This window comes from Haliotis rubra, unplaced genomic scaffold (genome assembly GCF_003918875.1).
Source record: "Haliotis rubra isolate DU_JTF1 unplaced genomic scaffold, ASM391887v1 Scf997, whole genome shotgun sequence".
NCBI lineage: Eukaryota > Metazoa > Mollusca > Gastropoda > Lepetellida > Haliotidae > Haliotis > Haliotis rubra.
This window is the reverse complement of record NW_025767742.1, coordinates 310,677-327,576: the sequence shown is the minus strand read 5'-3', so window position 1 is coordinate 327,576 and position 16,900 is coordinate 310,677. Positions and strand designations below refer to the sequence as shown.

Here is a 16,900-nt window from a genome sequence, read left to right as displayed (position 1 = left end):
CGTGGGATAGACAAATACAGGTTTCTGATATAGTTCTGGGTATGTTTTCCTCAGACGACGTGGGATAGACAAATACAGGTTTCTGATATAGTTCACAGGTATGTTTTCTTCAGACGACGTGGGATAGACAAATACAGGTTTCTGATATAGTTCACAGGTATGTTTTCCTCAGACGACGTGGGATAGACAAATACAGGTTTCTGATATAGTTCACAGGTATGTTTTCTTCAGACGACGTGGGATAGACAAATACAGGTTTCTGATATAGTTCACAGGTATATGTTTTCTTCAGACGACGTGGGATAGACAAATACAGGTTTCTGATATAGTTCACATATGTTTTCGTCAGACGACATGGGATAGACAAATACAGGTTTCTGATATAGTTCACAGGTATGTTTTCTTCAGACGATGGGATGGACAAATACAGGTTTCTGACATAGTTCACATATGTTTTCGTCAGACGACGTGGGATAGACAAATACAGGTTTCTGATATAGTTCACAGGTATGTTTTCCTCAGACGACGTGGGATAGACAAATACAGGTTTTCTGATATAGTTCACAGGTATGTTTTCCTCAGACGACGTGGGATAGACAAATACAGGTTTCTGATATAGTTCACAGGTATGTTTTCTTCAGACGACATGGGATAGACAAATACAGGTTTCTGATATAGTTCACATATGTTTTCGTCAGACGACATGGGATAGACAAATACAGGTTTCTGATATAGTTCACATATGTTTTCTTCAGACGACATGGGATAGACAAATACAGGTTTCTGATATAGTTCACATATGTTTTCGTCAGACGACATGGGATAGACAAATACAGGTTTCTGATATAGTTCACATATGTTTTCGTCAGACGACATGGGATAGACAAATACAGGTTTCTGACATAGTTCACAGGTATGTTTTCCCACGCGCGTCGGATCTCTCGCTCCATGTCCTCATGGGTAATGATGCAAACAATACGTTGTCGCAGTCGGATTTTCAGCAGAAGCCAACAGTTCTCTATAATATTGGCATCTGGAGACTGTGCTGGCCACAAAATGCCATTTATGACATTTCTTTGTTTATAACCTGCTACTATACGGGCTATGTGCACAGGCGCCTTGTCATCTTGAAAACTATTATTTTCAATCGGGAAATGCAATAACAGACCACAACTCGGAATCAAGACTATCTATGTATTTCTGAGCATTTATGTTACCTTCTACAACAGTTCCAACACCATGCCAAGTTACGCAGCCCCAGACCATCAAAGAAAGATGTGCATGACACCCAGGACTCAAACACTGAGGGGTGTACTCTTCGCCTGGCCTTCTCCACACATACACACGGTTGTTATCTCCAATAACCATTTTACATTCATCACTGAAGATGACTCTGCTCCATGCTTCATTAATTCTCTTTCAAAGTTTTCCTCTGGGCCAAGCGAGGCGATTTCTCACATTCACATCTCTAATACGGATTTTCTTTCGAACGACACGTCTATGATAATTATTTTGGAATAATTTTCTTTGAATTGTACGCTCGGAGACAGTTCTGATCCTATTCTGATTAAACCTTGAGGTGATTTCCGACAAAGGAGAAATCCGACTGTTTTTTACTAACTTTAAAGTTGACGAGTATCCCGTGCAGTCAGCGATCGACGGCGTCCAGTTCTTTGGCGATTTTCTGTGCTTCCACTTTCCAGAAATCACTTTACAACACTGCGAACTGTTTTCCGAGGTAAACCAAGATCCCTGGCAATTTCCCTGTATTTTTGGTGCTGTTGGAACTTCGTAGTAATCAAATCTTTAACAGATTGTGACAATTCTCTTTTTTCCCATGCTACCGGAAGTCGCCTGCGTAAACAAGCAGACGACACAAAACGTCACGTGCTGAAAGAACAGGGTATCCTGTTGAATTTCACGACCGTACGTCGCCTGTGTCATACGGAATTTGTATTTTAAATGAACCGTTAAATTTCATGATTCTCACTATTTGGGATATGTTCATAAACTTTTGGCACACCGCTGTATGTTGACACTGCATACTTGTAACTAACATACAGCAGGTAGTCCAGAACTGTCATGGTGTTGAGTGCTGTGTGTCTGCCTAGCAGCTGCAGGCTCCCAAACAGATGCTTAAAGACAGGAAAACTCGTTGTCATGATGTCATTGTTTGATTATAGGCCTAGTCTTATGGGGGAAATCATGCGTTCCTTAACTTACTAACTGCACGTAGTATGAAATTCATAAGTTGTCAATATGTTGGTAATGTATGTAAGTAGGGTGTTCAATTTTCAGAACTTAGGTCACTGACTTGGGCTGGCGATGTCGTGGATATATCAAGCTGCTTTTGCCGTCTTTGTGTGGGCCTCTACATCACAGGCATTCAACGTCACTGTTCGTGAGTTAATAGCCGAGTTTGTGCTTTATAATAGTGAATGCTTGGACGAGCGATGCGCGTGTGTGTGTGCATTTTATTTATTAATGTATAATAAACGAATACCATGTAGAATAAAATACATGTTTCATGCAAACATACTGAAACCCATTAAAAACACATCACCCTATTATCATTGATCATGAAAAATGCAAATCCAAACTGTGCTAAATTACTATTTACTGAAAAAGGTAAGGCACATCAAAGAAGCACGTGCGTCCCTGTGTGATCACGTGACCCACCATTTGCTGAAAATCCCCTTTTCATGTTTAAATCTCGTGAAAATGCAAAGCGCGTAGCGGTTTCACAACACATTCAACCTCACGATCGTCCTCACACAGGTTCACACCAGCGTCCAGGGCCCCGTTCCTCTAAGCGAACGTAGCGCTACGACAGTCGTAACTTCCATACCTTAACATAGACTTACGACTGTCGTAGCGCTACGATCGCTTTGAGGAACGGGGCCCTGAGCGTCCACTCCCATTCGTGGACCAAGGGGTATCATCAGTCCCGAGACGCTATCACGGCCATTACATCAGCGAAGACTGTGTGCCTGCAGACCCCATATTGGTCCGATACCGACCCAGAGTTTGTTTTTAACGCCGCCCTAAGCAATATTCCAGCTATATCGGCGGTGTGTAAATAATCGAGTTTGGACCAGACAATCAAGTCATCATAATCATGAGCATCGATCTGCGCAATTTGGATACGATAACATGTGTCATCCAAGTCAGCGAGCCTGACCTCTCGATCCCCGTAGTCCCTTCTTACGGCAAGCATGTGTTGCTGAAAACCAATTCTAAGCCAGATCTTCACGGGAATATCGGCGTTGAATCCTTAGACGGCTGATAGGTGTTCTCTTCTGACGAGTCCAGATTTCATCTCAGACATGAGGATGAAAGGAACAGACTCTGGTGTCGACGTGGAGAATGTAACGCCGATTGTCGAGTTCAGTAGATGACACCGTTATGAATTGGGGAGAGGTTAGTGTTCATGGCAGGACACCTCTACACATATGTCGAGTTACAGTTCAAACGTATACAGCGGAGGTACCGAGAACAATAGTTGTTATCCACATGACGGCAGATCAACTTCTTTACATTTTGCAACAGGATAATAAACGACCCCATACTGCTAGACACAGCATGACTCTTCCCCTCGAATAACGTCCATGAGTTAGAACTTGCTTAGCAGGAGAGTGACGAAGATGTGTAGCTGTGCTCGACGAAAATGATGTCCATACCCATTACTAACATGGACTGTGTGGAAGTTTGGCGTGCATGTGAAATTTCGGTTTGATCCTCGTAATTTTCATCGTTTATAAAGTGTTGCACTAATTATAAATGATGAATGACTGCTTTTGCCAGACAATTTCAATGTCAGTAGGGACAAATTCTTTTCTCCATTTATAAGAGAAATAATCTCTATTTATTCCGGTAATTCGTTTCTAGTGGATTTCAGTATGTTTTGTTAACGAGAGTTATCCAATGGGTTGGTGCCCTGATTATTAACAAACACAAATATCATTTCATGTTTACATGTTGCTCTGTAGTTGTGATCCGTGAGCAAAATGAGGCAGCAGCAGCTCCACCGACAACACTTCACGACATCATTTCCCCTTTTACAACCACCCGCATCGTGGACGATGTCGACATTTTTAACTTTTGGGCGACAGGTACGTGTACACTTGTTCCAGATTCTTCAGCGAATTCGAAGACTCATGACACACAATGTGCCTCCAGGAGTGGAACCATCCACGCATAGTTCAGCAATATATTATTTGCTTTCCTCAGGCTTCTTAATTCTGTAATACTGTCGCCCAAAACAAACTTTTTTTATTCTCACAAATTCAGTTCGAAATGATAAAGGACAAAGGAAAAATGTATAGGGATAATACAATCCTTTTTTGTCCAGCTTATGACTTTACAACATTATTATCTCGTAATCCCTCTGCAAATATGTCTGTTGATGTCCCCACCTCTGTTGTCAGAATACCCCAGTCTGTCGGGCTGGCTGGTTGTTTTTGGACACTCGGACAAAGTCCTGTCCGTTGAACCTCTTCCACGAGAACCTCCTGGCCTATATAACCCTCCACCCGGGGTCGTGCGGAGCGGAGAATGACACGTCTGTTTTCCAAGTGCACACGACACCGTTTGACTACCGCGACATCGTGGCAGATGTGGCGAACTACACACATTCCCCGAGTGACTCTGTCGCCTTCTTGTATGATGAATCGGGAAAAGGTATGTACATTCAGTGACATCACTGTCGCACTTCGTCGTAATAGTGGTTTTGTCATATCACCTGAAGTAACTTAATTCCATAAATCCAAATATGTAAACATATTTTCGTCAGAATTAACCATTGGCTCCTGATTGTGGAATCTGAGAGAGGTTCATTTCGATGAATAAGTATACATTTTGAAAAGATGTAAAAGGAAAATACTTGTTGGTTGTAAAAATACTTGTTGATTTGTATGACAAAATTGTTGACATGCTGATTTTCCGCCAGCGTACGTTGGTACACTTTCCAAACGCCCAAGCTGTAGACAAGGGGATATGGTATCGGCAGCTAATTCTCTGGTTTGGTCTTAAAGTCTCAGTTTCTTACAGAGTACCATGAACAGATCAGTCTGCGCAAAGTCAACCATTTCCTGTTCCACCTCGAGCTGCCCATGCCACATGACAACATACCGGAAGTGCTTGCTAACCTGACTGTGAAAACCGACGTCCGATACGTGTTTCTGATGGGAACATCGGGGTCTATAGAAGATATGCTTAGACACGTCAGTGGGATTTTCTAATTCAGAGCAAAATCAGTTTACAGAAGATAGTGACAGAGAATATACATTTTCAATGATCGCTATTCTACAATTCAGTAATGTTGTGAAGAGTCCTCTTTTCTAATAAACCAGAGTTTTTAGCTCCGGAAATCACACCGCTGTAAAATCAACCGACTTACTAAGATGTTGAACACAACCGTCGCCATACATACTTAAGTTCTGCAAGTTATTTAAGTGCTGCATGACTAGTTCTGCTGCTAAGCGAGTACCATGTCTCACAAGTTTGACGCAGTTAGCATGGTTAGGATTGAGTTTAAATGTTAGGAATACTCAGTATATCATTCTACACGTTTGGGTCTTGAAGATGTTGCATTCAGGTGGTGTATAGATTGTGAGACGATTATTCGTTTTCAAGTGTTGGCCCTAAACGTGTTTAGATAAAACGCTCCAAATGTACATAAGGATGTCAACACATTCCTGAACACTTTTGTTTTTGTATGTGTTCACATTGTACACATCCCCGTCACACATTGTATAGTGAGGTTGGAGATGTCTTTGTAGGCACATCGGCTGAACATGTTGTCTGGGCGCTACCACTGGCTGCTGCACACCACCGACGGTATCACACCTTGCTGTGACAAGAGCTACGACCACAGCATCCTCGTCATCAAAGACCTCCACAGCACGGTAAGTGTTACCAGCATGCCGTTCCACAGAACCAAGTCATGCTCTACCTTTTGGAGTAATAACAGTCCTAATACTAACATACAAAACAGCATGTCTTTGGCCAACTGTTGTGTACTTAATAATATATTTAACCATCCTCCAAGGGAGTTAACTGACTGTAATAGTCCAGTCTCCATCACTGCCAAGCTGAATTGTATGGTTCGATGGTAGCGCCACCACACGCGGTAGCTATGCTGAATGCTGTCCCTTCTACGTGCTTCCAACTGACCAGTCAGAGCCCACGTTTAACATCACATGCACTTACACAATACCATGGTGGAGGCCAATCAAGACGATCTCATAGATAATCAAGAACGTTATCACAATAAAACAGGCCTTATCTTATCAAGTGCATCAGATCATTTGAGCACCATGAATAAAAGCCTGAAAAGATTTGGAAAATATCTGCCTACACCCAGCTGACAGTACACAAGCTCTGCAAAGTCTGCAATCGACCGACATCTCCATGAGGGCCGCCATGTTATTGACGAACCGGATGTCGATGTCATTGCGCGATTTTGATTGCATTATGCATCTCCACGTTAGTCTAGCCAAAGTAGACTTCCATTATTCCAGCCTGGTTCGATAATGGTGAAAACCTATCTCCCTTGCTTCAGGATGAAGACAATAAATAGACACTTGGCTTGGACCGTTTGGCAAACAAATCTAGCTGAGCTGGGAATACTTTAGTTGTATTAATCATGAATTAAACTGAAACTTTGGTTCAGTTTCAAACACCGTATAAACTACAGTATACGGATCTGATAATGAGATCACGTCACGCACCACAGCTTCCAAGTGAATACTTCTGTTGCGTTTGTCTGGAATTTGTTGCGTTCCAGTTCGGCAGACGTGTCACGTGTTTATCTGCATGTTTACTGAGCTCTGCATTACAGGCAACCATGGACAACGAAGAGCGGCTCATTGGTTTCACGGCTGACGTCATTCAGGAGATGCATGACGTCATAGCTGCGACGTCGGACCCAGTGTGTGCCTGCTCCTCATCATGTAATTCCTGCAGATCTCTGTTCGACAGGTCGCTGAACAAGGTGCAGACCTCAAGTCATAACAAAATATCATCCATAATTAAATATACAAGTTAACACCGTTAATTCTTATCAGACATTTCATGAACATCAATAAACACATAAATACAAATGGCTGAAATAGAACTTACTTTGCATGTTTTCTAGGTTATAGAGAATGACACTCGGGTATTTGGACAAGAAGATGCCACTAACAGTGAAGTGAAGTTTACACTGTGTAAATACACCGGCAACGACACAAGAAGCCTCTCTCAGGTCAATAAAACCGATTTTCTTAATTACATTCTACAAACACGAGACATGTCCACAAGGATGAGACAAAACAATCCCAATGACCCCTTGGTCAATATAGCGGTGCCATGAAAGAGTATACTATGTCAGAAAGTAGATAATATATTGTAGGTATACCTGACGACGACATGTAGATACCATAGAACCGTAATCATTCTGTCATCTTTGTGTACAGTTACACTGGAATATACAAGTGGGAATTTGAACCTTATGAATCCGGCATATATAGGTTGTTGGAAATCTATCGTGTGAAACATCTTATCATTAATATATGTTTGTGAGTCGATTTTTGAAAGGACGTGCTTCAATCCAAAGAATATTTCATGATTAACCACACACGTCAAAGGTTTGTGCGCCCAACAGGTTCATAGAATGCTATTGTATGACATGAAGGCTTGGCGGATCACCGCCCCTAATGTCGCGATGACCAGGTATAACAGGAACGCTAAGAATTTATATTTCAGGTTATTATTGATTAGGTCTGGATCCATAATTACGACAGAGAGGGTTTCTCAGTAACCAGCTCCTGAAGAAAAGAATGACCACTCCGTTTAAAACAGCAAAGGCATAATGTATATTGTTGATTCTTTACCGAGTCTATCAACGTGAAACGTCAAGGTACACTTGCTGTCATCCATCAGGACTATGTTCAGTTTTCAGCAGTTTTTGAGAATGAAGATGCGAGCTCCACCTTTGACTAAACTTGTGTTCACGTTTCATTAAACATCAACACTTTCGTGGTCAGAGATCTACCGAGGGCCAACAATAAGCTGATGCAGGCCTTGTTGACAGACATAATTTGACGAAGGATAGTTCACCTGAAGAACAGATGAAATAAGTGTCTAATATTTAAGTTTTATGCACGTTGGTTTCACCATGTTTTGATATCGTATGATCTGATACACTTGTACATGTGGCCACATTGACGTGTCTCCTCTGTGCACAGGTGGCCACGTGGAGTCAAAGCGGTGGGGTGGAGTCGACAGAACAGCTGTTTGTCAATGGTGTCAAGGGCGTGGTCCTCAGGGTAGCGGCTGTTGTGGTACGGTATAAACGTCTCGAAAATGTTCTGTCACTACCCTGCTCTCACCTGTCGCACATGACCTCATGCACCCAATGATATAGGATAGTGTATCGGTTTAAGAGTTCCCGTGACTAACACACCGACGTTCCTGGATAAGAATACTGAGGGAAGATCATTCCTCGGTAACCCCCTCCACCACACAGGCCCTCGTGTCTTTGCGAAGATTCAAGATTATTTTATTTTTTAGTGTTTTGAGATGACCCCCGACTCGAAATGCTACACAGTACAACACCTTATGACAAGGCCGGACACTTCGGTATTAAATAACTGTGGATTAGGTGATATATTTGACAATCCGTTTATGTGTTCTTCACGGTGGTTAGCTTCAAAAGTTGAAGAAATATTGAAAGACCAGTTCCTGCAGAACTGGCATAGTTCCATTATTGAAAGCCCGAAAGGTGTGTACTATAAAATGTTCAAAGAAAATATAAGTTTTGAAAAATACCTTTATCTACCAAAACACGTCTATTACCCAATCTTGAAATTTAGAACAACAAATCACAACTTACCAGTTGAAACTGGACGCTGGTCTGATACCCCAAGAGTGGAACGTTTGTGCCATCTATGTAATTCCCCGGCGGTTGGTGATGAGTTCCACTACCTGTTCAGGTGTGAAGCCCTTCTCCAGCCGCGGTCTATACACATACGTAAAGATCTCTACGAATGGCCTAATATGTTCAAGCTAAAAAAATGTTTATCTAGCACCAGAGTAAAAAGTGTGAAAGACCTGTCTAAATTCATCAACATCATCTTCAGACTAGTTGCAGCTGCATGAGAATATTGCTAACTTACTTTGCCATATTTCATTGAAAATTTCACTATATATATGTATTTACCTTATATTGCTGTCATCTTGATTGATTATATTATCATATGCGAATTTATATTGTACTTTTCTCATGTAAATAAACTGTCTGTCTGTCTGTCTGTATACCCCACCCGCTTGCTTTGCCGATCGCTACGCTACCATCGCATGTAATCGATTAAAACTTAATGTGAACATAATCATGGATGATTGGCCTATCGATCACCTATGATGAAACCTACCAATCGATTGAAACCCGATTTTGACAATTCTTTATTGTTTTTTCTGCAAGTCGATTGAAACCCGATTTTGACTCTCAACTAAACGATCTTGACACAAATGGATGACGATATGTCCGCACAAAACGGGATGTGGTCGAAGCAAGCCCTCTGATTGGTCAACCCTTGCAAATCTGCAATTCTTTATAAATTCGCGGGATTTCTTTTCTTTCATCGACTGCTTAATGTAAGAATATATTTCGAGCAATGGCTTCTCAAAAGAATGCATAAGTTGTAAATGTCTCCTGAACAAGAATCAACCAACCAGAGGGCTTGCTTTGACCACACACCCGTTTGTGCGGACATCGTCATCCATTTGTGTCAAGATCGTTTAGTTGAGAGTCAAAATCGGGTTTCAATCGACTTGCAGAAATAACAATAAAGAATTGATAGGTGTCATGAGTGGGGCTCGATAGGCCAATCATCCATGAATATGTTTACATTACGTTTTAAACGATTGCATGCGATGGTGGCATAGCGATCGGCAAAGCAGGCGGGTAGGGTGCACCGAAGTGTCCGGCCTTGTCATTATGTATTGTACTGTGAAGTAGTGGTGGTCCGATTAATTGAAATAATCGAAGATTGGTCGCAGTGACTAAACGACCAAGCAATCGATCATGTTTTCTCATAATCGAACACAAACAATTTCTAGAACACTTATTTTCATTAACAGTATTTTCACTAGGTTGGTTTTGTCTGTTACATTTCATAAGCACTACAAGTTCGTTCCAAGTCATTATTGAATTTATCTTGAAGAATGTATGTTCCTCCATACTAGTCATCCTTTAAAGATGTGAAATTTTGCCCAAAAACCCCAAAGAACTACATGTTTTTTCCTTATTTTTTGTGTGCATTAACACATTTCATAAATGACGCTAACCAATTATTTTCGATGATTGATCGGTTGTAATGAACCAATCATCAATTATGAGATTTTAACCAATTCCCACCACTACTATTTAATCCTAGCAAAAACACGAGGGCCTGTGTTCCACCACCTCATATCATGGTCGCAACGTGACCTGCCACTTAATAAGTTAATATAAGTGAAAATCTAAACTTCATATATACCCGTCTCTACTTCAAAATGAGTGAAAACAATATAGTGAATGTTGTACGCTACGGTCTTATGAAAGAAAGTATCTAAATACATTTATTTTAATATATGATAATTCATATTTTAAAGGAACCTCCGTTTGTAATCCGCAACTCAACGGGAGACTATTCTGGCTACAGTATTGATGTGCTTGATGCCATTTCCAAAATCATCGGCTTTACCTACACCGTGAAGGAATGCTATGACGGTCACTATGGTAACATGGACTCAAACAGCATATGGACCGGCTGCATCAGGAACATCGTTGAAGGGGTATGGTTGTAGTCCTCCGTCAACATTACAATCGTCAGTGAGAAACAGATTGAGAAGAACATGAAGAACTATAACATTGAAGCAATGGTTATGAAATGTTACTACTGATATATTACCGACATTGATAAAAATAATATGACATCATGTGAAAGCAAAGGTGTTCCACCTCCACCAAAACCAGATCTGAGATGATTAAAGTTATCAGCAGCACATTTCCTAAATGTTACTACATTAAATGTCATAATACGGCGCTAGGCTGTTTGATCATTACATTTAATACGTAATAATAAAAAAGCACTGTCTACCAAAAGATACTTCCCCACCATCTTTCTTTAATTTAATATTTAAATGATCTCACTTACTTTGCTTCCATATTGTTCTATGTCCAGCTTTCGTAATGACTGAAGAAAAAGCAGACATATGCAATTCTTTGATAATTTGAAATGAAATAGATGTACTGATTAATTCTTCATAGCCTATTGAATACCCTCATGACATTATCGTTACTGCAATCATTCCACCTGTTCGGTGATTTTAAATTGACGCTGGTAGTTTACAGAGAGTATTGCGGCGTGAAAGAATAAAACAAACAAGCATACATTCCACTGGTAAAATATCTCCCTAGGACTCTGACATCATAGCAGGCGCTCTGACAGTGACGGCAGACAGAGAAGACGTGGTGGACTTCACCCTCCCCTACTACGACTTCGCAGGTATACAGATCGTCATGAAGAAACAAAATCGGCAAATCAGTTTGTTCTACTTCGCCGACGTCTTCACTCCTCTGGCCTGGCTGTGTCTGGGCGTGGTCATCGCAGTGACCAGCATCATGCTACTGTTGTTTGACCGCTACACGCCCACTAGGGCGAAGGACTCGACTGTGGAAGGAGAGGTGGTCGACAAAAAGGCTTTCGATTTGAAGGAGAGCATCTGGTTCGTGATGGGATCTCTCACCATGTCCGGTTAGTTAGCTGTGGGATACTTGAAGGTCCTGGGCCCCGTTGTTTCTGCGAATGCATCCCTGTTGATTTGTCTTAACGCCGATTTGAACAGTATTTCTGATATATCATAGGGGTCAGATTGATTTACCACGTTGGTGAAGCCACTCAGAAACCATTCAGTACAAACCGGTTTATATAATGCACGAGCGTCTCAGCCAAAGGGATGCAACTCTGTAAAGCCAGTTGATTCTGTCGAGGTATGATAACACATAATCAGTCAGTTCACACACTGTGACCCCTCACTTCTTGCTAGTTATCTCCAATTGGGCTGAGGGGCGTTGAAATCTGAACAATATCTCAGTACAAAACTATTGATCCTGGGCGAGTCTCTTATACATAATAAGAAACGTCTTTCTTTCGGTTTTGCCTTTGTTGTGCGAATCATTCTTTGATCAAATATGATGCATTTGTATTCTAAGAATTTAGTGAGGGTACATTTCAGTACACGGAAAGGTACCTGGAGCACATCTGTAATACCAATACCACAACGGTCCCTTGAACCGGAAGTTACGTACCTGAAGCACCATTTACAGCAAACTCTTCAGAAATACTTGGACTTTTCTATCCAGGTTTATGTCTAGGCTGGGTGGCTGGTTTTACGATGCGAGCAACGTTATAAACACTAGGGCTGGTGGGAGTACAAGGTTTTTTATATTAAATGGTATGCTAATTGGGTGTCCTGAAGTATATCTGATTGTTTTTCCCTTCCGCTCCAGGGGCAGGCGTTCCTCCTAAAAGCTTTTCCGCACGCCTCCTGGTCGCTGGATTCTGGTTCTTCTCTATCATCATGATGTCCACGTTCACCGCCAACCTGGCCGCTTTCCTCACCGTGTCCCGCATGGGCGTCGCCATCAGCTCCATGACGGAGCTCGCCTCGCAGTCCGATATCAGGTACTCCGTGGTCGCCGATTCCTCAGTGATGACCTACTTCAAGAGAATGGCTGCCATTGAGGAGAGCTTCTACACCATCTGGAAGGACATGAGCATGGGCGGTGGGAACAACAGGTGAATATGTGAACACCAACGTCAGAGAATAACCAGTCTCGATCACCCACTGATTGCAACACAAATAGTAAGATAGGAATTGACCAAGTGTTTAGAATGAGCGTATTTAACTTTGCTTTGCCCCTAAAGCATATCGGGAGGTAAATTCAATCGCCAGCTCACATTCTGTGTTAACCTACTGATACTTTTTGGGTTCAACTTGTTTATTACATGTTCTTATCAGTTCAGAAAACACGAATAGCCTCATAGGATAAGCATCGGGCTTAATGGGCAATTGTGTCTCTGATTCCACACGGATTTACGTGACACTCTTTGAACCATTGGTTTTCGCAAGGGTTACTCTGAAAAGGCTGCTACAGTACAAACTCAACTTTTTTCATTTCGTTGGTTAGCCCCCTCTAGTTCGTCACTGTGACGGCCTGTCCTATGTAGGTCTTCAGGATGTAGGTCGGACCTACGACCTAGTACGATACCTGTTCTATGTCCTATCTAATAATTTACGTTGATATTCTGCCGTATCCAGTACGCCACATTTCTGGTCTGTCCTGTCTAGACTTCACTGGTATGCATGGTCTAGTACTGTACGTTGATAGCCTGCCCTACCCAGTACTTCAGGTTTAAGGTCTGTCCTACCTAGTACTTCAGGTTTAAGGTCTGTCCTACCTAGTACTTCAGGTTTAAGGGCTGTCCTACCTAGTACTGCAGGTTTAAGGTCTGTCCTACCTAGTGCTTCAGGTTTATGGTCTGTCCTACCTAGTGCTTCACCTAGTGCTTTTTAAGGTCTGTCCTACCTAGTACTTCAGGTTTAAAGGTCTGCAGGTTTAAGGTCTCCCTACCTAGTGCTTCAGGTTTAAGGTCTGTCCTACCCTAGTACTGCAGGTTTATGGGCTGTCCTACCTAGTGCTTCAGGTTTAAGGTCTGTCCTACCTAGTGCTTCAGGTTTAAGGTCTGTCCTACCTAGTGCTTCAGGTTTAAGGTCTGTCCTACCTAGTACTTCAGGTTTAAGGTCTGTCCTACCTAGTGCTTCAGGTTTAAGGGCTGTCCTACCTAGTGCTTCAGGTTTAAGGTATGTCCTACCTAGTGCTTCACGTTGTTTTATATGGCATCTCTCATCTCCTTCCAGCTTGGCGGTATGGGACTACCCACTCGGGGATAAGTACGTCAATATCTGGAAGCACATGGAAGGCACTGGACTCTTCAACTCCACCGACCACGCTGTCAACAGTGTGTTGAATGATAACGTCGCCTTCATTACAGACTCACCAATCATCAAGTACCTCACCAACAGGAACTGTGAATTGGCTGCGGTAGGGGACATGTTCAGCGTCAGGCCCTATGCGTTCGCTCTCAAGGAAAAGTCTGTGTACACCAAGAAAATATCGTCAGCGTAAGGACCTACACTGAATATTCACACTCTGCAAACAAAATTTTCACAAGCTGCAGAATTTTTATTGATTGTAGAATGACTTTGGCGTCTTTCAAGGGGCATTTTTTAAAAACAGAAACAGTCTGTCTTCCACATGCACTAGGCTGTTGTGTTTCGGCGTTTGAATCAAACATGGCGTTGGTGTGTTTCAGCTCCCATCTTTTTCGCTGTTTTTAACAGTGTTTCATTTCACTCAAACTCAACAAATATTTAATCAGTTGCTTCACTGCGTGTTCCAAAATGTCTTTTAAAATGCCCATTAAGCACGGAAAAAAATTCATTTACCTAAGAGTATAAATGACCTCACCACGTTTATGTTTACATATGACTATCAAATTTTAGAGTGTTCCCATACTTTTTGTTTGTAGTACATCTTGTCTTCAGAATGCCACATCATACGACTGGGTTTTCCGATATAGAACAATCGCCTATATGTGACATTTCAAATTTGAAAATACGTACATGGTGGCATGTTTGTGACATTACAATGTTGGTGGAGACACCATCGTTATTCAGACAAATACCTCCCCCATTCACCCGGCCCACAGATGACATGTAGCAAAAACTGAGGCGTAGGAAAGTACATTATTCGTCCTACCCAAACGAACATGTTAATGCTACATATTGTATTGTGAAATATACTACCCATCAAAAGTTTAGACTCACCAGTGTAAATGTAGCCACTTACTTCAGTCAACTGTTCAAAACAGATTTTGCCAAACATATTCCATACTGTAAAGGTACTGTTTACACATGAACTGATGTATTGTAAACCAAATTCGTAACGTTGAAAAGATTATCATCATGAGTTCAATAAATGATGGAACTCAGTGAAAATTGGCGAATTCTTAACAAACCTTTACAGCAAAACACAGCTGTTCACATGCACGATTTTAGCACATGCTCTTTAGCAATTTGATGCATGATCCTCGTGCAATTCATCGACATAAGGTTTGCAGTTGGTTCCCCCAATTAGTGGGGAAATTCATTTTCGATGTAACCATATATACATACATAACATGTAGTGAGTGCTTTAAGCGAATCTAAACTTTTGATGGGTAGTATATATTCGTAAAATATGAAGCGTTAAGAAGCTGACATGTTGTTCTTATATATAGCATCCTGGAGCTTCAGAAGAAGCGTCAGCTGGAGGCGTTCAAGAGACGCTGGTGGGATGAGGGCAAACTGAACTGTCCAGAGAGCTCCACCGACCAGGGCCTTGACCTGGAGTCTCTCACTGGAAGCTTCATTGTGGTGGTTGTTGGTATGCTTTCTGGATTGCTTGTCCTGGTACTGGAGCACTTCTGGAATAGGTTTTCAAAGAGGAAGGTACGTTTTTGGCTTCTTGGTATCGCTTTTGCTGGTTTCAAAATCTTCTTTGTTTTGTTGGGTGTGGTTTTACGCTGCTTCAAACAGAATACTGCCCACTTCAACAAATCTCCCCTGACGCGATGTTTCCTCTCTAATATTTCAGCAATCCCCAATCACACAGGTGAGACCGACTGTCAGTAGCAAGTCGTCCCTAGGCATACCAGGCTCCGGCAACATGGAGGTTACTGTTCTGGGAGCTACCATCCTGAAAGACGAGCTGCACACTAAGCCGGACAGCTAGACATCTTGACATCTTTCGGGCTGCGGCAGTTTGGGGCTCACAGAGCTAGATGCCAAGCATGACTAGTTTGTGCTCACTCCGTTAGTTTGCGGCTCATACATCTAGACATCTTTCGGACTGCTGCAGTTTGGAGCTCACTCACCTGGACGCTGCGTGTGACGTGCTTTTTGGTCTTACACAGCTAGACGCGGAGCCTGAATGCTGCAGATAACGAGCCGGTGAATAAACTGGTCACATGATGTGGATTCCCTTGAATAGGGTGTGCTCTCCTACGCAGATCGACACCTGGTCAATACGTTGAACGCATCCTGCATTGTTCCAGTTTGAAGAATATGAACGCTGTTTACAGCTATGCCAGTACTTTCATGTCGGAATCAATCACATTAGGTGAAAACGGTTGTCATGGTCAGTAAATTGTGTTATTCTGCTTCTTGTATGCAAAATGGCTAATTATAGAAATTTTACATTCACACTATGCAAATGCTCAATCCAGTTTTTCATCTTGCAGTATATGTGATACACTATTAATAATTGTGTTTTATCTTCACACGTTATCGGCCTGATAACAATCGGTCGATGATATCAGTGTTCGAAGCCATCTTCAGCTGACGTTCATAAGGTCCCACTGAAACTGTTCTGGCAGGTATTCCACTCGTGTTTCAAATTGGTGACGTTTAAAAATGTCACTAACTCATCAGTCAATTTGTCTTTCGCCCTTATACCCAAGTTCGACGATCGATTTGCACCTCAGAATCGCTGCGGACATCCACCAGAGTTTCATATTCTTTCCACACAATGGAACATGTCAGAATCAGTAAGTTCAGATAACATTCTCTTGTGCCAAAGGAGTAGCATATTGTTGGAGCGGAGATGCATGTTCTTGGTGTATGCAGACAATTAGCAAGTGATAGCCTATCTATCCTCAGGTCATTTTGTCGACCGAATACATAAATATACTATTTGTTTTAGAACAGCTGACTACGGTCTTGGTCAGTGAGATCAATATTAATTACTAATCTATTAATGAAGACCCTTCAG

General features: G+C 41.9%; 1 protein-coding gene across 2 annotated transcripts; it reads left to right on the top strand.

Annotated features, from left to right (window-relative positions):
- Nucleotides 1-2,320: 2,320 nt before the first annotated feature.
- LOC124265813 (ionotropic receptor 25a-like) lies at nt 2,321-16,410 on the top strand. 2 transcript variants are annotated; one of them, XM_046700646.1, is made up of 14 exons: nt 2,321-2,401; nt 3,990-4,112; nt 4,428-4,680; nt 5,050-5,222; nt 5,781-5,906; nt 6,842-6,994; nt 7,139-7,246; nt 8,229-8,324; nt 10,636-10,818; nt 11,444-11,780; nt 12,536-12,824; nt 13,948-14,211; nt 15,369-15,579; nt 15,725-16,410. In XM_046700646.1, the coding sequence occupies exons 2-14, from the start codon at nt 4,008-4,010 to the stop codon at nt 15,860-15,862; spliced, it is 2,436 nt and encodes an 811-aa protein (XP_046556602.1). In that variant the 5' UTR covers nt 2,321-2,401; nt 3,990-4,007; the 3' UTR covers nt 15,863-16,410. The 2 variants fall into 2 exon arrangements, with proteins under 2 accessions (XP_046556602.1, XP_046556603.1); XM_046700647.1 differs by lacking the exon at nt 6,842-6,994.
- Nucleotides 16,411-16,900: the final 490 nt, after the last annotated feature.

What these genes read in the sequence shown, in the direction of transcription:
- LOC124265813 (XM_046700646.1), top strand. Translation starts at nt 4,008, where the DNA reads ATGAGGCAGCAGCAGCTCCACCGACAACACTTCACGACATCATTTCCC. An exon ending in ATGGGCGGTGGGAACAACAG is followed by an intron (nt 12,825 to 13,947) that starts GTGAATATGTGA and finishes ATCTCCTTCCAG; the next exon opens with CTTGGCGGTATGGGACTACC. An exon ending in ATAGGTTTTCAAAGAGGAAG is followed by an intron (nt 15,580 to 15,724) that starts GTACGTTTTTGG and finishes CTAATATTTCAG; the next exon opens with CAATCCCCAATCACACAGGT.